Consider the following 23,935-nt stretch of genomic DNA (forward strand, 5'->3'; position numbering starts at 1 on the left):
AGTGCAAATGCTGCAAATGTTTCAATATTGACGTTTTAATACTGGTTGCACTATAACAATGTCATGATATATGTTACAATAAAGTAACAATATGAAAATACTTAGATTTTTTCTTTTATTTCAGTATTCCTATCAGTGTTTAAAACAGTTTAATTTGTTCATAACTGCACTGAGATATATAATAAAATTGATGACTGCATAAATATTTTAATTCAGTATGAACACTATCCCACTGGTCACAATTGTGACTGACCATAAAACACTATTTTCCCCATATACTTTTCCATAAAAAATAAAGCATTTTTTAAGGAGTTACTAATAACACATCATTTGTATTTTTTTCACGTCTAAGAAAAATTTGGGAGTAAATTGGTGAAATAAGAGTGAATTAATGTTATTGCGATTTGTATAAAACTGTATATGTATTGGTCATCATCAGTGGTTTCAGCAGTTACATGTAAACTGTATGTATATATACAATGGTGTATGCTTTCTGGTCTTCCCAGATTACACAAACTGTTAAAAGGTACATGTAACTGGTGGTAGTTATAATAATATTTATAATTCATTACATTTACATAACACTTTTCTAAACACTCAAAGCACTTTACATTGTGAGGGGACTCTCCTCATCCACCACCAGTGTGTAGCATCCACCTGGATGACATGATAACAGTTTAAAGTTAGTAGTTACTGATTGTATCATGTATAAATAAAACGATGTTTATACTAAGTGCAAGGAATTGAAGATGCTAAAGAGTAAATAGAAGTAATGTTATATACAAAATATTTTGAGCAACAGTGAGCAACTAGAGCATTGGACTTGACATTAGCCAAAACAGCCTTCCAAAAAGGTTGGCTATTTGCACTCATATCTGTTCCAAAGGCTGGTAAAAACATGCTTGGCATTGCACAATAGCAGCTTTTATTAACACTACATGTAAAAAGGCATTTAATCATTTTTCCCTCAAAATGTACCATTTAAAAATATATATAGAACATTAAAAAAACATGTAACATTATAAAAGCTTGAATCTGGAATATTTCAGTTCAAAACTGCATGCATGTTACAATGCTGTATACGCACTGAATATCTGACCAACATCAGGCCCAGGAGAGACATTTTTCCTGGTATTTCCTAGCAACAGCCCAGTTTCTGAATCAGGGATCCATTAAAACCAAGAAAACAGTTCAACAATTTCCATATATAAGAACATTGAGCGAATCACCTGAAAGCTACAACTAAACCACACTATCCAGAATCCAAGTTTTGCTGAAATATACCAAATTATAAAAGTGCATGACTGAATGACTGAAAGTATGAGCACAATGCAGGATATTGAGTTTGTCATGAAAGTATATCCAGAACTTTTGCAAGCACAATACCAGTAATGTCATACAGCTGGTTCCATATCAGAGACTTTGAAGGAACAGTTCACCCAAAAAATGTAATTCTGTCATCATTTACTTCTCGTTTCAAACCAGTTGTATATAGTAGAATTAGCTCATATTTGTTTCGCACTGTTTAGCCTCCCGAAGCCATTTGTGCTTCCACATACGATATGTGAGAACTAATGCTCTTTGGCTTCACTGATACCAAATCTGGTTTGATGTCTTCACACTCTTAAAGAGAATGAAGAAATCCAGTGCAAGGGGAGATTATCAGTGAATAATTACTTAATTTTAGATGTGTTTCTTTAGAATATTGAGTACACGAGTTTACTACTGTTATAATGCTTTTTGGTCATTTTGGGGCTTCACAGCAGCTGGTCACTGTACAGAAGAAAACGGTGAACATTTCAGTTGTTCCATGGAAAGTAACTTGTACATGTATGGAACAAGAGGATGACTAAATTTTTAGTTGAACTAGTCCTTTAACAGCTTTCAGCCGCAAAGACAAAAGGTGAAACCATAAGCATTAGCTTCTCCTCAGGAACAAGTCACACTACACAGTATCATTTGAAAAGGCACAATGGCCACTTCAACCAATGATCAATTATCAATGATTAAAATATGTACAAAAATATATATTTAAAAGCATGATCTCTCTCACCAAGCATGACTCAACATTGCACAGTAGCATTTCTTGTGTTCACTTCAAGTGTTCAACAAAAATCCCTTGCCTTCCGATCACGTTATACTTGAAAAATGGAAGGAATGACTGCAGAGTTTTGTGAGCACACCTCAAACCATCTTCTTCAGCATCCTCCAAATCATCTTCACAAGGGACCTTTAAATCGCTCAGACAATAGCTGTTGTCTAAAATGAGCATGTAAGGCACTAAAGATGGGATGGCGGCCTCTGTGGTGAAACAGCCTGGACACTGCAGGCCCAGACTGCACCCACACAGAAAGACGACTCATCCTTGGAATGTGTCCGAAAAGGGTCCATCCATTAAGAGTCCATCCAATTGCCACTAAGGAGCTCCAGTCTCCTGCGTGGACAGTGTGGGAGGCACTGGGACTGTCTGTGTGTGCTCTGTGGTGAGCTCGGGCAAGACTGCCATTTCAGAGGGTGTGTCTGACAATTCATGTGTAGCTGCTAATATCTGACTGGACGATGACAGGCCTGAGGGCACTGATGGACTGCTATGCTGTGTGTGGGGAGTCTGAGGCACACATTGTGCTACTGTTTGGTGTGTGAGCAGTTCAGAAGCATGGTAGTAAGGCAGGAAAGGTCGCTCCACAGCACAGAAACGCATGGCCAGATGTGTGTGCTGCAGAAGAAGAGGGAAACGGGAGGTAAAGTAGTAGACAAATTCATCTGGAATGGATCCCAGTGTTTCCTGGACTTCATTGGGTAACTCCCGGTAATGGTGTTTCTACAGGAAACAAAGATGAAATAAAAATTAGACAGTTTGTCCATAAAAGAAACGGGAGTTTTTAATCATGTGAAACGTTATATTTGCAACATGGATTTTAACTACCATTTTAGTTGTGCTTTTAAATATACAAATCAATAAATTATTGTAATTGCTTGTTTAATAGTTTAATAGTAGTTTTTTCAATTTTTATCATCAGAATTCTTCTTGCCCTACTTGTACAAGTTATACCCTAATGTCACTTCAAAAATGACCAAAGACAAAATAGCTAACAAATCAACTACATTTAATGTATTAAAAAAGGAACTTTGTGTTCCTTCTACTCTGTTGTGCTACATTCCAATACATATTATCTCATGTAACCACTAGATATTTGTGGTGAGTCAAGCCAAGATAAGCCAATTTTGTTTAGCAAATGTACCTTGTTTCTCATGGCTCGTAAAAGATCTCTGACTGATCCGCCTTTGTATGAACGAAATTTGCGAAGATCTGAGGAAGAACAATATGCATTTGAATAGTTTGTGAAATAGGAGTTTCACTTTAAAGACTCAAATAAAGAACAAAACTAAATAATCATGACAGAACTGCAAGTGGTTTAAATATTTACAAATTCTAAAATTTAAAAATATAATTTAATGAGTGGTCCTCACCGGTCTGTAGAGGCACTGTGATATGATCCCTCCAATCACCTTTGACCACCACCCGGCCTCCTCTCTCCAGCTGTCTCACGATTGATCCATCTAACGGCTCCTTCTCAATTCTATCACTCACATCCTGTGAGTCAGTGCAAAAAACACTTTAGTTTCTCAGAAAAACTACTTTAAAGCAGTCATTAACTGCATTATTTTCTTATATCTTATGTTTCCTGAGGTTCACTGAAAATGTGTTTTTACATCAAAATTTGGTAAAATTTAGAACAAGTTGCAAATCTACCCTGTTTTTGACCCTCTATATTTAACAGATTTAAGAAGCAGATTTAAGGTGTCTTTTAAAAGAGCAAATTCTATCTCTATAAAATGTAACTTGATTGTATTTGATGTACAAATAGCTATTCTGTTTTTGTATCTCTTCCTTTACACACAGTGGGTGATGCCAGTAACAGATGAAGATTCAAGAAGCTTAGATCTATTACAGTGCAGGCAGTATTGTGCTAATGTATTAATCATACATAATAGAAACAATTCATGACGCTTTTAACGACTGTCATGTAACCAATACTGTACTGACCGATTTGTTCGGACAGAATTCTGAATAACTTACAGAAAAAAGTAGAAATGATCTTAGATGATTTGGTGTTTTATTGTTACTTTGTTGTTGTTCCTTTTGCTGCCTTCTTGGGCAAGGCACTGTATGCAAAAGATTTGCAAAAGACCAGGTTTATCCTGGTTATATAAAGGATCACTGACTGACTAACCTGGAAAAACTGCAGCTGTTTTTCCAGACTCCAGAAGAAGGGATGTTTTAGCACTCTGTCTGCTGAGGGTCTCTTCTCTGGCTCCATACTCAACATCTGCTCAATCAGGTTTCGGGCCACAATATCCTCTGCAAAAATGATGACATGATCAAAAATCTGATAAACTACCCCAAAATGAGCTCAGACATTTTTTGAATGCTGGTCGTCCTACCATGTCTGTTAGGTTCTAAGTGGTCCAGTGAGTAGGCACCCAACAGAATGTTTGCTTGCCGCTGCAAGGACTTTCCAAAGGGGTGGTGGCCTTCAGATACCACATAGTAAAACACACAGCCTGCAGAAAAGATGTCTACCATGCAGGTCTGAAACATCAGAGATGAAAAGGTGTGAAACTACTGACATTTGACACGGCTTTCTGGAGTACTTTATTCTGACAAACATGTATTCCTGTATAATGACAGCTAAACTGCAGAACTGTTTGTTGTCTCACTATTGACTTTTTCCTCCCATACAATTTCAAATCAATATTTATTGTTCATCTGCGTTTATTTCTTTGGTGAGCAGCTGTCATGTCCTTGTTATATATTACTCCCTGTCAGTTTTAAGTTACATAAAGCTGATCACTTGTTCTCTTCAAGTTTTGTTGTGCCGTAGTATTGTGTGGCTGACCATTTGCAATGATTTCTACATATACTAATATATTTCAAATTATAAATGAACATTGCATTATGAACAAACAATAAACAACAGTACATTTATAAATGAACATTAAAAGATTAGCAATTTTTTTTAATAACTAATTAACTTTCAACATTTATAATCAGTATATATTTAATAATGTTTAAATAATAATTAAACATATGGAACAGAAAAAAAAACTGAATATTTTTCATTCTCTTAGTTCTGTTAAAACCAAAGCAAACAGACATTATTTTTAAGCTCTTACAGGGTTATGCTTTGCATCCTCGCTGAGCACTTCTGGAGCAATCCAGCCCTCAGTGCCTGGGACCCCTGACTTCCTGCTGAAGCTGTGTCTGCCCACTGCCAGCTTCTTACACAGGCCGAAATCTGATATCATGGCCTTCACACGCCCATGAGTATTTGGCATTGACACCAGAATGTTGTGCGGCTTCAGATCTCTGTGGACTATCAACCCATGACAAACTGAGTGTTATTAACACTAGTATCAAACAGATAAAAAAACCCCACAGTACTTCATATATACTGATTATTTCACCTAAAAATGCAGACTAATTAAAAGTGTTTTACAGATGTTGCTGATAATGATTACCTATATTAAGAGAATGTAAATGAGCCAGTCCAGACATGGTTTGCTCTAGCAGTGTCACTGGCTCCAAACCATGGCGGTTAAAATCCTTTCGTTCCACGTACTAAAAGTAAATAATAAAAAAACATAACAGGTTAGTTAAAAAATAAAGCATTGTGAAAGAGAAACTACATTATATTTTATATTAAACAAAGCATTGCATGACCCAAATATACCAAAATGTATTTTTCATCTACACCTGAAAATAAACAGAACATTGTAGGAAAGATTTAAGTTGCTCCAGGAAATTACACTGTAACAAGGACACCTTAAAATAAAACATATGAGCACAGGAACATTCTCAAACCATGCTGGACAACATGATCACCAGGATTTGTCCATGTCAGTTGAAGTAAATTATTAGGGTTGCATTAATACATTTTTAATATGTGATGCGATCTACGAAAACCCAACAAATTGTGAAATTGTACCTTTTTTAGTTTACCTTTTTTACTTTAATTTCACAGGTTTAACGAGAGCTGTCTGTCAAGTCAGGAGTGCTCTACTGCATAAACAAACAGACTAATGTCTGTTTTCCATTGTTTATCATGGGCATAGTCTTTGAACTTTTGATCACCCCATGTATGTTTAGATAGCAAGAACACTGTACCTTGTAGTTTACATTTAGAAAAGCGAGCGCAACGCAACTGTTCGAATGGTGCATAAAACAGACTGTCATCGGACTCCTCCTCTATAGTAACTTCATCATCCGATCCTTCATCTCTGAATGTGAAAATCGTTTTGGCCACTGACATTTGAGCAGATTGAAACGAGTAAGATCGTTTAAGTAGTACTTCTGACTGCGTCGTTGCGCTCCGCCATCTCACAATATTAAAAAAAAAAATAAAAATAAATAAAACTTTATGTGCCATAGTTTACACATAACAGGCGGTTACTTGGTTTATTTTGATATTATAACTGTTTTTGTGGTCCACCACGCACTCTTAATATAAAAAGATTTTACTTCTGCTTTCTGCAATAAATCAATATTTTTCTGCACTAAACAAGTGAATTTTGCCAAGATATTTTCAAAGATGATAGACACGATGTTATAGAATAATAACTGAATGACCTAATTTTGAAACCTAAATTTACATTCAACCTATTTTTCGAATTTCCTGAAAATGACCCAGTGCGACATCTGACAGGTTTTCCCAGATTGCATCACATATGTGTTAGACATGAAAAATAGTCAGTGATAGTAGAAGTGTGTGTTCTTGTTTGACACTTGAAATGCACATTCAAATTAATTTTAATTGTAATATTTAATTTAAATATTTAAATTGAAATGTCATGTTGTGGTGTTTGTCATACCTCTTGTAGTGTGGAGCTACACAGCTCAATGGCAATGTACTGAAACTGACGGTCTCTCTCCGTGCAGAAGTAACGAATCACATTTGGGTGCTCGTCTGACTCTCGCAGCAGCTGAACCTCACGGTCGGCAAAGCTGAAGCATTCTGGGAGAATCCTCTTCACAGCCACTGGACGGTTATCAAACTGACCTCTGAAATTATACAGAGAGAAGGCTATAGACTCTGAATCAGAAAAAAATGAAAGCAAATTACCAAAAATAATGTCTGTGATCACAAAGGTCAATCTCTGGAAGATCAGGCCCTTCCCAAAAGAGCATGCTGCACAACTTCTTCCAGGCCCTTGTCATTTTTAGGCAGGGCAGTTCAAGTCTACATCTCTTCCAGAAACCTGAGATCAGTAAGTGAGCAACACCTCATGGTACCATCACAGAGAGGCACAAAATCCAATAATCTTTCCAAACCCCATCCAGAATGCTGAATCCCTTACAACATTCAAGAGATGGCTGTGCTTTCACTTTTCTTCAATCCCCTTCTATTCTGGCCTGTACTATTTTGAACAAATGTCTAAAACTCTGTATTACGGGTTCTTCATTTGCCTCTTTATGATGAATGGCTTGCTGTTTTTTCTCATTTGTAAGTCACTGTGGATAAAAGCGTCTGCTAAATGAGTAAATGTAAATGTAGCTTGCCTGTATACAATAGTTCCCTCAGCACCATGTCCAAGTACATCTCTAGGGTTGAAAGTGATGTTTACAATTCTGACAATGTTGCATTCTTCCTCTGAAATTAAAATATATGAAAACTGAAGTCATCCAATAGGCAAATTTGGAAAAAATGAGATTAAATGGCAATGCATTACTAGAAATTATCATTTTGATAACAGCCCTAACCTGCATCCTCATGCTCAGTAGCTGAATGTCCCATCTCAGACTGGGACATGTTGGAATGGTTGGATGCTCGTGGGGTGAGGTTGGGACTGCTGTGGGTGGAGCTCTCAGAGCGGGTACGGGCTGCCTCTAGGAAGTCAGTGTCAGGAGGCAGATCAGTGGGTGGCTGGAAAATGAGCTGCTGCCGCTGCAGGAGCTGCAGCTTTTCCTCCATCTGCTGCTGAAACTGCTGGTGTTGCAACTGCTGCTGCTTGTGGACACTCTGATCAGAACACAGCACTTTACAAATTACAAAACACAAATTACTTGTACAGGAGACACTTTTTAACCAAAGATTTACAAGTTTAGCTAGCATTATTTTTTAATGACTTCACATTATGCTATTTAGTAGACAGAACAGTAAAGAAAGGCCATATTAGGCATAAATGTAGAATGGGATCAGTTTTCACAACCTACCTAATTGATTATGTGGTAAAGATCTTTTCTGTCCTGTCCTTCCTTCACATTTGTTCTTTCTACCCACTTATTTCCCTTTACCCATCCTTCCCTTCACTCAGTTCACTCAACATAGTTATACGTTTTGTGTATAATGCTGTGTCTGAATGCAAGTTATTTTCATGTTTGGAATCATTTGACGTGTTTCAGTGTGACTTTTTCACGGCATAATGGAAATGCAATGTTTAGTTCATACTTCCATTTGGAGAATGTTTATTTTGGTACAGCTAGCTAGGTTGATGGTGATTCTAGTACATCAAGCTCATCAATAGTTTCAGATGATCTATCTAAAAACTGTGTCTATATGGAACGTAAATCATGCCAGCCAGGATTTTTGACCTGACGTTCATTATGTTATATATTTGAATGTATTGAATATAAATTTAGATTGTTTACCTTAGGGTAGGTAATGATGAAGGCCACCCAACCAGCCAGAAGGAAAGTGCAGAAGATGATGGTGGCCATGTCCTTCAGCATGGAGTCCACTGGAGTCTCCACACGTGGGATGCGGCCGGGTTTCTCCTGCAGGGATGACACGGGTGGAGGCAGAGGACTGTTGTCTTCCATTCCACTCTCATTTACTTTCTGGAAAAAAAATAGAACACACTTTGATATGGCAATAAACCCAAATACAACCAAACAGTTTTAACAATTTCATGCCAAATGAAGATAATCAAACAATAAAATTCTGCTTACAAAAGGTAAGAAGGTAAGATCTGTGCAACATGACAAGTGTACAAATGATTAGTCTGCTGTACTTATGTGATAAAAATTGCATTATGCATTAACACTCCTGAGCACCTGTGCTGCATTTTGTAGAGGCAAGTTGAGCAATACTCCCCATTAAAGATTAGGGCATTTAAGGAGGGTTTGACAATTCAATGCCAAGAAGGGTCAGAATAATATACCTAAATTTATGGATGGAATATTAAGTACTAGAATATTACAAGTTTATTAAATACGATCAAGGGTGTACTAATTTCTGCAACCCTTCATTTAAAAAAAAAAAAATCTCCAATTTCAAAACAGGCTCTAATCTCAATTAGAGCGGGAATGATGGCTACATGCACAATAAGGCCATGGAGCTAATTTCTTGAATGACACTATATGGAACATTTTCACAGTTCCACAGCTCTGGCAATTGAAAGGACAATCGTACATAAATGTGACTTGCATAAACACACTCTGATACAAAGTTGTGAAAGCAAACTGAACAAAGAAGAAAACACAACATTGTAAAACACTTTAAGTCCCTGTTTCACAACAAAGCAAACAATCCACATGTCTGAAAATGCAATAAGTAGCTTATAATACTTTACACTTATCGGACACTGATCGGACACAATTATATTATTACAACCTGTCAAACAGTTGAAAATAGTATGTGGCAAGTAACAGCCACTACTTGAAATGCATGTGTTAAAAGCAGAAAAAATAAGGCCAAAAAGTGATAGCTACACACTCGGTAAGTGGCCTCCTGCAACCCCAGTGCAAAAATTGTTGAGGAATGGTTTCAGGAACATGACAAAGAGTTCAAAGCGTGTCTATGGCCTCCAAAAATTTGTTGGTCCTTGCTGGACCAACAAATCCCATCCATGGAGGCCCCACCTCACAGAAATTGGAGGATCTGCTGCTATCGTCTTGGTGGCAGAAACCAGAGGACAGGATTAAGAAATCTTGTTGAGGCCATGCTTTAATGCATCACACCTGTTTTAGCAGCAAAAGGGCAACCTATACAATATCTGGCAGGTGGTTTTAGTGTTGTTGTTGATTACAATGTAGTGTCATATGCCTTTTCCAAGTCATGCTACAACATGTTATTTTTAATTAAACTATCAGGGACATATGACTCCAATAATAATGTGGTCTAAAAGCCCCCTTTCTTATCTAAAACCACACTATGAAAGTAATTTATTTGGTGTTTAGATTTTAGACATTGCTATTATTTACTGTCATTTTTATGGTTTTACACATAGAAATTGATATAGCTATTACATAACAGTAAGTTAACACATCCAGTAGCACTGCAGTCAGGTGTGCTTTGTGGATAATGTTTTCACCTCTTCAATGGTATTCTCTGTGGCAGGGGGAATGACGTTGATATGCTGACGAGGGATGCTCTCTGGAAATTTCTCCAGAATTTTAGTATGAGCATCAGGTGGTGTCTCGTGGTGACCTGCACAAGAGAAACATTACAGTGAGCAAAATGTTAATATATTATTAAAAGTGGGGCAACATGGTAGAGCACATAAGTGGGTTAATATTTATAACAATTATGCTATAATTAAGAACACAATGTTTATATTTTCAGCAAACAGATCACTGTAGCACACACAATTCACAACTTTCTACAATACCACATTTCTTTAAAAAGGCATGTAGTGACTTTACTACTAACATTTGTTTTGGTGCATAAAATCCTGGAATGGAGTTACAACTGCTATAAGAATGTCTCCACTAGTGGGCAAGAGTGGCTCATTTTTGCATGATTCCCACAGCTCTGAGTGCAGATCTTTTTGAGTGTGCAGTAAGCGGTACCTATGAGCAGCAGCGAATTCCTCATGAAGTTGATACGGTTTCTCTCTTTCAGTGCTGCACTGAACTTCACTGTGGTACTTGGAGTGATCACACACTCCTGGTCATCTTCAATGCTTGAGTCCTGGTTACTCGGGCCCTCCAGCATGGGAAACGTCCGGCCACGAGGCTGAAATACACACACTTAGTCATGAGCATCCATGCACTAGCAGCAATCCTTCCTATTTCCTTCAGAACTGGTGCCTTTTTAGGGCCTAAAACCCCCCAAATATATACTAAAAAAAAAAAAAAAAAAAAAAAAAAATCAATAATTCAACAAAAATTTTACTGCAGCACTGTAAATATAATAAGTCAGAAGTGGGATACTCTTACTTTATTTCCAACTCCCAAACATGATGACATTGCATTGCCTACAATCTAAAAATTATATTGGTTAATGACATAGAAGAAAGAAAATGATTAAGAAAAAGAAAAACACATGTACTTGTGGTTTTAAACACCTTTTACGCCATAATCAAAGAAAAGATTGTTTTAAATAACAAAATTATTAATTAAAAAATATATATATTCTGTAGCCTTTTTAAGAATTACACTCTTTTAATAAGAGCTTAATAGGCCAAAATAGTAATGAAAATGAATTATAATACACAGCATCTTGATGATGTGATTATTTATAGTGAGACTTGGAAAGTACATTTATGTCGTATACGTGCTCTTCCCACACATTTGGTAAAGGCCAATCTTACACTGAATCGGCCCATTAATAACTTCATATCTCTGACTACACTTTCCACTAGATGACAGTGTCTCATCAAGTGACTTGACCTTACCTGAGGTACTAAATACTGTGTTTGTATCCCAAACCCTGAAGTTATGAGTGTAACTTCAGAACAGTCCACAGTTAATCTAACCACATATAAAAATATGAGGAAAAAGGTTTATGACATCACTCACCACAACAGTAACTCCATCATGCACCAAGGAAGGAGATGCATACAGGCCACTGGAGTGTTTACCAACATACAATGTGGACCTGTCAGAATAAGAAAAAGGAAAAAAGTTAATTATTCATATTTTGCTTTCCACAGTTACATACTTTAACTGAACATCCTGTCATAGAACTGCTAAGTTTTATACAATGGCTTATCTTTACACAAAATAACAACAACTCTCACACAAAGAGATCTGTAGTATTGTGTGGAGTTTGATCTTACCCAAGTTACTGAAATATATAAAGTGATCTGCTAAACACTGTACCACAGAGAGTTTCTGCTCAAAGCTAGGGATGGCTACATACCACTCTTTTTGTCTAGTACAAATACCAATATTTCTTTTAAACTCTCCAGAATGTCTTGCCCCATACACTTCCATTTTAAATGCAGGACTGTATGCGCAATTTTTGTTTTTGCAAACTGAGGAATGAGTCAGAATTAATTTCTGTTGTAGAATCGCATATGCTACACATAAAGCTGATCTGGAAATTAAACTTTTACTGAAAACAGTTTTACTTTTACTTTTAAACAGTTTACTGAACCTTTTTCATCAGGGTTTTAAAATGCTATTAACTGTGCATCTGAAGTTCCATTCAGTCAGACCTAAGCATTGGTATCTCATCTGATTCTCTATCAAGGCATTTAAGTATTTAATCTATACTGGAAATGCAGGCTATGCATCTTTGAATTTCTACAATCAGTTCTATCCCACACATCACAAACACAGAGAGGATGTGACTTAGATATTGGAGATGCAACAAGCAGGTTCAGTTATGCATGCAGGGTCCAAAATTTGAGCTCACCAAGTGCTAAATGCGAGTAACATGTGGTGTCGCCATGTAAATTCTGTCATTCAGAAACATGGCTTTTCATATCACTGCTATGCTGATGACACTCAACTCTACCTCTCATTCCATCCTGATGATCCGACGATGTCTAACAGACATTTCTTGCTGGATGAAGGATCATCTTCAACTCAACCTTGCCAAGACAGAATTGTTTGTGGTTCCATCAAACCTATCGTTTCATCACAGTTTCACCATTCAGTTAGGCAACATCAACCATAACTCCTTCAAGAACAGCCAGAAACCTTGGAGTTGTAATTGATGATCAGTTGAATTTCTTAGACCACATTATTAAAACTGCCCGGTTCTGCAGATTTGTTTTATTCAACACCAGGAAGATAAGGCCCTTTCTTTCAGAATATGCTTCACAACTCATTGTTCAAGCTCTTGTTCTGTCCAGGCTGGACTATTGCAATGCTTTTTTGGTAGGTCTTCTAGCAATTTCTATCAAACCTTTACAATTAATCCAGAATACGGCTGCAAGATTAATTCTTAATGAGTCGAAAAGGAACCCTCTTCATCAATTTGCATAAAATTCAAGGCATTAATGTTTGCCTACAAAACCACCACTGGCTCTGCACCCCTTTACCTAAATTCATTACTTAAATGGATAGTTCACCCAAAAATTAAAATTTGATGTTTATCTGCTTACCACCAGGGCATCCAAGATGTAGGTGACTTTGTTTCTTCAGAAGAACACAGACGAAGATTTTTAACGAAAACCGGTGCAGTCTGCCAGTAATATAATGGAAGTGGATGGGCAAAGTAAACAAAAACATGCACAGACAAATCCAAATTACACCCTGCGGCTCGTGGCGATACATTGATGTCCTAAGACACGAACCGATCGTTTTTTGCGAGAAACAAGCTTTTTATCCAGCTCGTTACACGTGTGCGCACTCTGGCGTAGTATACGCAAACGCCTTAAGTGGAAATCTGTGAAAAGTCCTGGATGAGTTTGCGCAAGTAAACGTAATCTTTTAGCTTTAAATCGGTTTGATCAATCAGGATAAGCGCAAGTAATTACCATTTTGAATAGCCGCTATACCCACAATGAGTGTTGTATACATGCGACAGAAAGTTTCCCGTGTTTGCGTATACTACGCCAGAGCGCGTACACATGTAAAGTGCCTGATGCTAAACTCATGCTCATGACAGATTGACGTGGCTGTGTATCAAAGGTAAAAAATTATATAAATACTGTTCAGTTTCTCACAAAAACCGATCGTTTCGTGTCTTAGGACATCAATGTATCGTCACGAGCCGCAGGGTGTAATTTGGATTTGTCTGTGCATGATTTTGTTTACTTTTAAAGGTCTGGTGCCCATCCACTCACATTATTTGGCTGACAGACTGCACCGGTTTTCGTTAAAAATCTTCGTTTGTGTTCTGCTGAGGAAACAAAGTCACCTACATCTTGGATGCCCTGGGGGTAACCAGATAAACATCAAATTTTAATTTTTGGGTGAACTAGTCCCTTTAAATTCAGACTTATGAGCCCTCTAGAATCTTGCGTTCTGCAAGTGAATGGCACATTATTGTGCCATCCCAAAGAGGCACAAAATCACTTTCACAGACTTTCACATTAAATGTACGGTACTGGTTGAATGACCTGCCCAACTAAATCAGAACAGTTTCAAGAATCGGCTAAAAACACATCTCTTCCATCTTTATTTGACCCTCTAACTCTAGCACCCTCTATTTTACCTAACTATTAACTATTATTCTAGCTAACACTAGCTTCTCTGTTCTTGTTGTTTTCTATCTATTTTTAGGCCTCTAACACTAACACTAATAACTATGTTATTGCTCTTTCGTTCATTTTGATTGCTTTCATTGTCCTCTTTTGTAAGTCGCTTTGGATAAAAGGTTCTACTAAATGTCTAAATGTAAAATGTAAACATAAAAGAAAATCAACATAATAAACTGCTTACATCAGTTTATCTTTGGTTTTCTTCTCCCGAGGAAATGGATACTTCCACTGTGTAATGCGCCCCACTTCTCCCGACATGAAAGTGAGATAACGCAATGTTTCCACCGCAACATTGGTGTGCGGGACTTTGCGCAGGCCCTCACGCTGCCAGATGTAGATCGCCACCACAGGGGAGTTGTAGTTTTGAACCCACTGCACGTCTCCGGACTCACTATCCACGGTCACCACTAGGCCATCACCATTGGACACAAAGTGGGCCATATCTGTCAAACACAGAAAACAATGTTATGTTGTGCTACAAAAAAAAAAAAAAAAATTAAAGGGTTTTCAAATTTATAAAGATCAATGCGGCTGATGCCTCACTGTGTTTGGTGTCATCATCTGGAAGGGTGAAAGCGTAGTCTGAATAAGTAGCGTTCCAGCGCAGTTCTCTACTCTTCGTGTCATACATAGTAATTGTGTATTCTGAGGGACAACAATCTGCAGATCAGCAAACTGTAATTCTCATACTTAGAAAGATCAACAATGAATATCTTAAGAGAGTTGTTTTGACTAAGTCTTTGCATTAGATGTGTATTGACTCCAACAGATGTGTGTCAATATTCTGTAATATAGTTTTTCGCATTAATTAATATGCACAATACTGTTACTGTGAGCTGTTAATAATTCTAGATAACATATTGCCACAGTTGTTTACATTTCTCTAAACTCACTGTAGCTGATTTCCATGAACAAGTCAACATGTATATTGTACTAATGCAACCCCTGCTTATAGGCCGTTTAAAAAAAAAAAAGTGTAAAACCTCCGAAAACATGCATAAGATAAAAATTCTTCAGACCACAGGGGTGAAAAAAAGTATCTTATAATAAATGTGCATTACAGAATTGAATGCATAATGAATATTAATAATCCCTAGTGTGTTAAAGAGTCTGTCTCAGGTTACATGTTGTTGCCACAGAGCAATGAAGCATGTGAGACCAAGGAAACAAATGCAGAAGTTTGTCTTTGTAGTACCCATGCAACTGTGATATATTATGCACATATGAATATTTAGAGAATGAGTATTAACATGCCTATGCTTTATGCAAGACATAATGGGTGCATAAAGGGTGCAGCAAGATTACCTTAACATAAATACTTAAATGACATTCATATCTTTTTTTAATCCAATCATTTTTGAAAAGTTGAAATGGGCCAGTTGCTTTTGTATGAAACAAAAATACAGTGTTGCTGTGGACAGTGTTGTATATACCTGACTAGTAAAAAAGTAATTTTAATTATTCAACTTAATTTAAAGATTCACTCCAACTCATAACAGCCTTCATTAATATTTTAAACAATAAACGTTCTGTCACGTTAAATGCAAAACTTTGCATTTTCAGCAGTCTGTAAATCATAATTTATTTGTGGACTGATTTAAATGTTCATTAAACATAACAAAACAATTTATTTCAATGCTTTTCAAAACCATGATAATACAGATAATCCTGATGAAACTTTAACAATTGATCATGATTTGTAAAAATGTATACCGTCATATGAATACTCTCCAGTAAAAGTAACACAGCATTCATAATTTTGATTAGAAGCGCTACTACTCCTAAAGTGATCTTTGGTTTTTCTGCTCATATAGGCACAGATATGTTCTCATTTAAAGTTAGAATCAAGGACAGGTTTTGGCCCTTACCAGTGCGGCCGAGGTAGAGCAGAGATGAAGAAGGACATAACATCTCAGCATACGAAGAGGTCAGTGTTTGCTGCTTCTCGCCAGTTAGCAGATCCACAACATACCACACGTCTTGCTTTTTACCTACAAACAAACAAACATAAACAAATCCTTCATGTTTTCAAGCACAAATCAGCATACAATTGTAAATGGTCGATTCACATTCAATTCAAAGTTTAATTCAGTTTTAGCTCTTTGTGTGGCATCTGTGATTCTACTATATAAAATAGACTCATTCTTCAGTTTGAAAAAACAAAAACTGTGTACAGACCTGGACTTAAAATGGAAGTATAGTACAAGATATTGTGGAGAGTTAAAAAGAAAAGAAAAGCGAGGCTTGTGTTTTTTTAAAGGATTCATATGACCTTAAATATTGTCTTTGTATCACACTAGTCTCGTGTTAACATATACAACACCCTTGAAATGGTGTATTTGTAAATGCATATTCTGGCTTATGTCTTGATAACCATTTTCTCTCAGATGTCACAGATACTAATTTTGGAATCGCTTTAAAGAATGAAGCTGATTAGCTAGAGAGGAAGGGGTGAAAAACTTTGGGTTTGGTGACATCCGCTAAAACAGAAAAGTTGTGCTTTTCAAAACCTTGCACTACAAACTCTGTACAATATTAATAATCTAAAATTATTGCATAAAAGATTTACATATTTAGCATTTACATATTTAGTGCTGGGTTTTCCCATATGCTTCGTATTTTCCTGTTTCAATTTCCCCCTTATCATTTTAAGGACCAAAAGTCCACAGACAACTGATGCAGTGTGGGTAAATGTTCTCTCCAGGATGTGTAAACAGACATCAACACTTCAGTTCAAACACACCACATGTTTACACGTGGAAACAAGCGTGGCTTAGAGTGAAACAAGGCTATTTCCTGTGGGTTACACTGTGATATTTAACATATAAGATTCAGTACAGACAGGAACTTAAATGCTGATGTCTCATTTAAAGAGATTAAGTAACAGGATTTATTTTTCTTTGTTTAACTTTCAGGCCTGTCTGCAGTCTAATTTAATCAGTATTTGGCCTTCTTCCTTTGGGTGTCATTATAGATAGCTGTGCCTTGTGATTTGCACCTCAAAGGGTTAAGAAAGGGTGGCACAGACAGACATCTTCTTGTGGTGTTTGCGGTGAGATCATGAAACAATCCCACAGTGCCCACCCATCCATCCATCCACCCACCCACAGGGAGTCTAATCACATTGAAAATAAATGTTTACTAATCATGGTATTGGTTTGTTCGAATCTTTACTTTAATTACAAGCCAAGTGATGCTTGACTTAGCAAAACCAAAGTGAAAATAGGTTGAACAGAACTTAAGTATAAAGGTCAAATTAATAATTACAAAAGTTTAATAATTCACAAATTACATCACTGAGAAAGAGAATCTCTTACCCGTGTATAAGATGCCATCAGAACTGCGACAGGGAGATGCCTGGACCAGCTCAGGAATGGTGAACGGCAGTTTCTGAAACATCCCCAAGTATTAGAAATAATATTTGTTACTCCATCCAAAATTACACATACAACCTTTTCCTTTTGGTGAAAGCACCTTCAATGTTTCACTTCTAAATTGTATTTCTCATTTCTAAAGTTATCACTACTAAAAATATCATCCTTAGATTCTAGAGAATGAGGAAGTCCTTCTTGAGAAATGAAAAGAAGTTATCACCGTCAAACCCTCATTATTTTTCCCTCCAAGAGAGTACAGACTGCCATCATTGGGGTCTGGGAGAAATGCAGGCCTGTAAAAGCAAGAATAAAATTTGTTCAGTATTGTGATGTTGTATAATTGATGTTGCTCCAAAACCTGTATTTTGTATTTTTCTTTTGAAAAAACAAACAAACAAAAGAACAGCTAATATTTTTTTGCCACAAAAGTGGTTACTATGAACTAACAAACAAACAAACAAAAACATCACATTTAAGTCACATTTTATTTTACATTTTTAAATGTAAGCTTATGTTGGGAGTTTTTATCAGTGGTTTTAGATGGTATCGAGAATAGGAAGAACTGTGCTAGCTCAGCATCTTGCACAGTTCCTGTTGTTTCACTTTTCATGCACAAACGCTCAAGTCCAAATAAAAGAAGGCTTACTCTGACACATGCGTTGGGACTTGCAAAACAGGATCTGCATTGGGAATGAGAAAGGTGTCAGTTAAGAGTTATCAACTTTATCACAGGCAAATGAAGGGATGAGCAAACATGAAGACAATACAAGGAAAACAAAGTGTGGGTGTGAAACTTGGATGTGAACTTAATGGATATTCATTTATTTAGGTCTTACCACTCCTAGTATCGGCTTTTTTTTTTTTTTTTTTACCTATTCTAGAATTTTAGGAACAGTTTTATTTTGACAGAATTTTTTGATTTAGTCTTAGTCATAGTCTTTTGACTAACATGCCATTTAGCTTTAGTCATATTGTAGTTTTACTGTAGTGTTATTCAGTCAAGAAAAGCAAGTAATTTTCTGTTTCTTTTGTTGCTTGATTAACATTAATGACAGAAATTTGCAACTAAATTAGGCTCCTGTCCCTTTAAAAATGAATGCATGGATGAAATGTACCGACACACGACCAATACTCTCCCAGCTGTTTACACTCACTTAAGACATAACCGAGTGCATTTACAATTTGACATCATTTTGTGTGCATTTCTCCGTTTATGCGATGCGAACGAGCACTGGTGTGCTGTGTGAGAAGCGCTTTCTGTGTGTGCGCTCAGAAAACCGGACCAAATTGAGTTATTTTTTGAGTGGTCAAATTTATCCATGTCTGCTCTTCTCTTACCAGATCCAGATAATGACATTTTTTAATGTTTTATGAGATGTGCAGCAAGTGATGCTAGCTTATGTCCCGCTGGATAGATCAATTAGCTGTTACAGTTCAAATATACGCATCCAAATAGTCATTAGATTTGTCATAGTTTGTCATTCAAAACAAGTTTTATTTAGTTAAATGTCAACGAATTATAAAAATTATGACAAAAATTATTCGTAAATTCAGATTAACTATCCATGGCAATTGTGTGAGAGCTTGACCCCAATGACAACGCACTTAAATACAGACTATCATTTTAGACTGCACAACAGGCTGCTGTGGGTGTGTAGTGCAACGGCCTCTAACGTCCGTCACAGTCCTATAGCTCCAGCGTGTATTACTGGCTCAGCCTGTTTATCAGGTTTCTGAGAGACACAGCAGTTGAATAAAATGCAACTTGCTGTGGCTGTGTGAATATTGAAAATTCAAGCCAGTGTGTGGCTAGTGTGCCGATGATGGAAGATTCCACTGAATGCATGTTAATACAGCAGAAATGGAGGGTGCATTAAAATGCATTAAATGGAACCATCCCTCATTCATGTGTTTTCTGGGAGAAAGCTAGAGAGGAAATAAGGTGAACAGATGTGCCTGGCCTTGATGACACACTGCTTGGTTCACACAATAGTTTAATATTTTTTATATGACCAACAAAATATGACGGATGTTTGACAGTGCTTGCTTGATGCTTCCCATGTGTCAAGCAAGCACATATTGAATGAGTTCTGCGTATTGATCAATGTTTATATTTGATCAAAACCCTAAATTAAATCTTTCTCTTTTTCTTGCGTCTCTTCAGAAGACTTAAAACAAACTGATCAAGAAGATTAAAATATGAATTACTTTTACGAGGTGTCCTTGTACTTTGTACACATCACGCTTTCTGAAATACAGACTGAATGACAGAACAAAAAAAATCCCACAGCTGCATGGGCACATGCTATGTAACTAAATTTCTCTCTAGTAAAGTTACAATCGGTGACAACTGTAATCAAGTTAGGGATGACCGCAGTAATATACAGGGGTCATACATTAGGCATGCATGACACAATTACATCATATTTAGGCACAAACCTAATGTAATGTTTTTCACGTGTTTTTCATTTGGTGTACACAGCATTTTTTAATTATATAAAATAATTTAAATTATATGTATAATAATATCATTTGGTTTTCAGGTGTCCCATTGGAGTCTCCAAGTGTCCTTTTTGAAAACACACCCAAACTTACAATAGGAATAAAAGAGCTAGTAGAAAACAGAGTTTTGTAAAAAATCACCCTCAAACTTAAACCATGAAAATGTACTTTTATCTTTTTTATATCTTTCAGCCCACTCAACTCCTGGCATTAATTTTTTTTTTTAAGTTTTTTTAAACAAACAGACAAACAAAAATGCTAGTCACTTTTGCTATATTTGAATGTCTCTTCTTCCTGTTCCTGTACTACTATAAGCAAAGAAGATTTTTTTTTTCCTTTCAAAAGAGACCAGGACTCTGGTCTAGACTAAAGGGTAAAGATCTGCAGCCATTACATTTATGGATACATCATTTTTGGCTTGAAAGTGTGAACGTTACACTGCAGAACTATACAATGAATTGATTTTATTGAAGAAGAAACAGTTCTTGAAACTTATGAAATCACAAAATGAATCACAGTTAATTAATTTGCTATATCATCACACTAGTCCCTGTTAATCTAAAAAAAATTATGCAAACAAGTAGCTTTGCCATAATTACAGAAAACATACCAGAAGCAATATCTTGTCTGTATGCCTGTATAGACCTTTGAATACTGTGTTGCCAATAGAGTGCTTTAAGTCAAAAAAGTTGAGAACCACTGATAACAATATTACACACTAGCAAACAATAGTGCTGGTATTCACTTTCACAGACTCTATTCACTTTCACAACATACCTTCTTTTAAGGTCCATTTGATTGTTCCAGATGTCTTGCTGACGGCATGAAGGTTCCCATCCAGAGTGGACACAAAGAGCAGACTCTCTGGTACAGACACCGTACTGCTGCCGCAAAAGCCCTGCAAACACACCGCTTTAATGAAGAGATGCTCTATCTTGCTCAGGCACTGATGCAAAATTTTGAGACAGAAGATTTTACAAACTATTAGAGAATCATTAGAGAACTTGCTAGTAAAATATTTTGAGTGCAAATACAGTGCATTTATTACTAGGGGTGTAGCAATGCAATGACCTCATAATATAACACTATAAAGAAACTTTATATAAAAAACAGAAATACTTATTAGCCAATGCAGATAATTAAAAATGGTAATATAAGCCCTGGCAATACACTGGTTGACCGCTACTTCTGTGTTGGAAACCAAAAATAAACACTGTGTGGTTAAAAACATATTAGCTAATACTTCTGCTGAATGACTGATGGAAAGGAGTACCATCTTTTTCATAAAACCCTTGAATATTCACCACCTACAACTAGGGTGCTGGAGAAAACTAGGATACCTGGAAGAAACATCAAATCTGACTGAAACTGGAATCATTAACATGTCTAATGACATGACAGGCACAGGGTGGAGAGCAGTAATTTCATTTTAATCATCAACAGCACAACCCAGAACTAGTGCAAAAATTTGGTGAGGTGAACTTTTTAATTTGAATAAACGGCTGTTTATGCATCTGCCCTGGCCAATACAAACATTTGCATGTTGTTACTGCAACATTCCTTAACAGAGAGGTTTCCTAATCTCTACAACATCACAGGACATCACACCGTGTCATAATTTATTTAACAAAAATACAGCCAAGATGGAAAAGTCATGTGTGACAAAGTTAGGATGATTTATTTGCCTATAGATCCACGTCTAGCAGCAATAACTTATGTAATGATTAATGTTAAGTAATGATTTTCTGTATGGCTTTATCAGTCTCTCACATTGTTCTGGAGAAATTTTGGCCCACTTTTTTCACAATGTTGCTCCAGTTTTTTGAGGTTTGTGGGCATTTTGTTTACGCACAGCTCTCGCCACAGCATTTGAGTCAGGATGAGGTCTTGACTTTGAGAGGGCTGTTGCAATACCTTGATTCTTTTCTTTTTTGGCTATTCTGTTGTAGATTTGCTGGCGTGCTTGGGATCATTGTCCTGTTGCATGACCCAATGTTGGCCAAGCTCTAGCTGTCGGATGGACGTCCTCACATTTGACTCTTGAATACTTTGGTATACACAGTCTATTTAAAAGAATATTGTGGTCAATGTATGACCATATTAGCCCGGTTCTGTCAACACTGAACTGGCTCCCTATTAAACATCGTATAGACTTTAAAATCTTGCTAATTACTTATAAAGCCCTCAATGGTTTAGCTCCCAAGTACTTGAGCGAGCTCTTATCATATTATAGTCCTTCACGTCCGCTGCGTTCTCAAAACTCCGGCAATTTGATAGTACCTAGAATATCAAAATCAACTGCGGGCGGCAGGTCCTTTTCACATTTAGCGCCCAAACTCTGGAACAATCTACCTAACACTGTTCGGGAGGCAGACACAATCTGTCAGTTTAAATCTAGATTAAAGACCCATCTCTTTAACCTGGCCTACACTTAATACATTTTTCAATCCAAATCCGTTAAAGGATTGTTAGGCTGCATTATTTAGGTCAACCGGAACCAGGGACACTTCCCAAAACACCTGATGTACTCGTTGCATCAGAAGAAGAATGCCATCTACGCTAATACTAGTATCTTTCCTTCTTATTCCAAGGTCACCGTAGCCACCTGTATCCAGATCAGACGTTCACTGCAGTCCCCCGGATCCAGTCTGTACCCATCAGCACCTAGAGATATCCTTTACAGCCCTGAATGTCAGCAGAGACCACATCAACTAGATGAGCCCCAGAGACAGATCATCAGTGAAGACCCCATCACCTAGACGGCCACCGACGCAAGACTGCGAAAACCAGATGAGTCCTCTCCAATCTGATTTTGTGGCAACTTGGAACTCTTGCATCTACATTAATATTAGTCTGTTTGTTTCTTATTCCCAGGTCACCATAGCCACCAGATCCAGTCCGTACCCAGATCAGATGGTCACTGCAGTCCCCCGGATCCAGTCCGTACCAAGAGGTGGATAAACACCTACAGCCGAATGTCAGCGGATACCGTGTCAACTAGATGAGCCCCAGGGACAGATCATCAGAAAGAACTCCTACCCTAAACAGCCACCAGCACAAGGCCATGGGAACCAGATGAGTCCTCTCCAATTTGACTTTGCTGCAATATGGAACTTTTGCACTTTTATTGACATTTTATCTTATTTTAATACTGTAAGGTTGCTTTGACACAACTTGTATTGTAAAAAGCGCTGTATAAATAAACTTGACTTGACACAGGAGTTCATTATCGATTTAATTACTGTGAGGAGCTTAGGTCATGTGGCTAAAAAACAAGCCTGTTTGACGTTTGGTATGAAGTGTTTGTTCTGATATGCTCTTTAGGTTTTTACCAAATATGGCACTGTGCATGATGGCCAAACATTTTGATTTTAGTCTTGTCTGTTCAAGGGACATTGCTCTGCAAGTCTTACAGCTTGCTCATATGCAACTTTGCAAACCTAAAAACATGCTGTCATGTGTTTTTTGATAGAATAGGATTTCTTCATGCAAGCCTTTGAAACATGCCATACTTGTCCAATATTTTTTATAACTGAGGCCTGTAGAGTCTGAGGTGTAGTTCTTGGGTTGTCTGCCATTTCTCTGAGTGTTACACGGTCTGATCTTGGGGTGAATTTGCTGGGACGCACACTCCTGGGAGGATTGGTGTCTGTTTTGAATGTCTTCCACTTATGAATAAA

At 37.1% G+C, this 23,935-nt stretch overlaps 1 protein-coding gene across 1 annotated transcript in view; it reads right to left on the reverse strand.

Annotated features, from left to right (window-relative positions):
* Nucleotides 1-908: 908 nt before the first annotated feature.
* Nucleotides 909-23,935, reverse strand: part of ern1 (endoplasmic reticulum to nucleus signaling 1) — a 29,537-nt gene continuing 6,510 nt past the window's right edge. The window contains exons 2-22 of the mRNA XM_073843250.1: nucleotides 21,033-21,153; nucleotides 18,400-18,433; nucleotides 17,974-18,046; nucleotides 17,697-17,769; nucleotides 16,248-16,370; nucleotides 14,923-15,024; nucleotides 14,561-14,822; nucleotides 11,744-11,822; nucleotides 10,793-10,958; nucleotides 10,315-10,430; nucleotides 8,651-8,839; nucleotides 7,763-8,021; nucleotides 7,562-7,652; nucleotides 6,874-7,063; nucleotides 5,524-5,623; nucleotides 5,179-5,378; nucleotides 4,447-4,594; nucleotides 4,236-4,363; nucleotides 3,472-3,595; nucleotides 3,243-3,310; nucleotides 909-2,821 (exon numbers count right to left, since the gene is read on the reverse strand). Of these exons, the coding sequence (XP_073699351.1) occupies nucleotides 2,417-2,821; nucleotides 3,243-3,310; nucleotides 3,472-3,595; nucleotides 4,236-4,363; nucleotides 4,447-4,594; nucleotides 5,179-5,378; nucleotides 5,524-5,623; nucleotides 6,874-7,063; nucleotides 7,562-7,652; nucleotides 7,763-8,021; nucleotides 8,651-8,839; nucleotides 10,315-10,430; nucleotides 10,793-10,958; nucleotides 11,744-11,822; nucleotides 14,561-14,822; nucleotides 14,923-15,024; nucleotides 16,248-16,370; nucleotides 17,697-17,769; nucleotides 17,974-18,046; nucleotides 18,400-18,433; nucleotides 21,033-21,153 (3,051 nt within the window). The 3' untranslated portion in view covers nucleotides 909-2,416. The remainder of the gene's footprint in view (nucleotides 2,822-3,242; nucleotides 3,311-3,471; nucleotides 3,596-4,235; nucleotides 4,364-4,446; nucleotides 4,595-5,178; nucleotides 5,379-5,523; nucleotides 5,624-6,873; nucleotides 7,064-7,561; nucleotides 7,653-7,762; nucleotides 8,022-8,650; nucleotides 8,840-10,314; nucleotides 10,431-10,792; nucleotides 10,959-11,743; nucleotides 11,823-14,560; nucleotides 14,823-14,922; nucleotides 15,025-16,247; nucleotides 16,371-17,696; nucleotides 17,770-17,973; nucleotides 18,047-18,399; nucleotides 18,434-21,032; nucleotides 21,154-23,935) is intronic.

This window comes from Garra rufa, chromosome 1 (assembly GCF_049309525.1).
Source record: "Garra rufa chromosome 1, GarRuf1.0, whole genome shotgun sequence".
In the NCBI taxonomy this organism is placed as follows: Eukaryota; Metazoa; Chordata; class Actinopteri; order Cypriniformes; family Cyprinidae; genus Garra; species Garra rufa.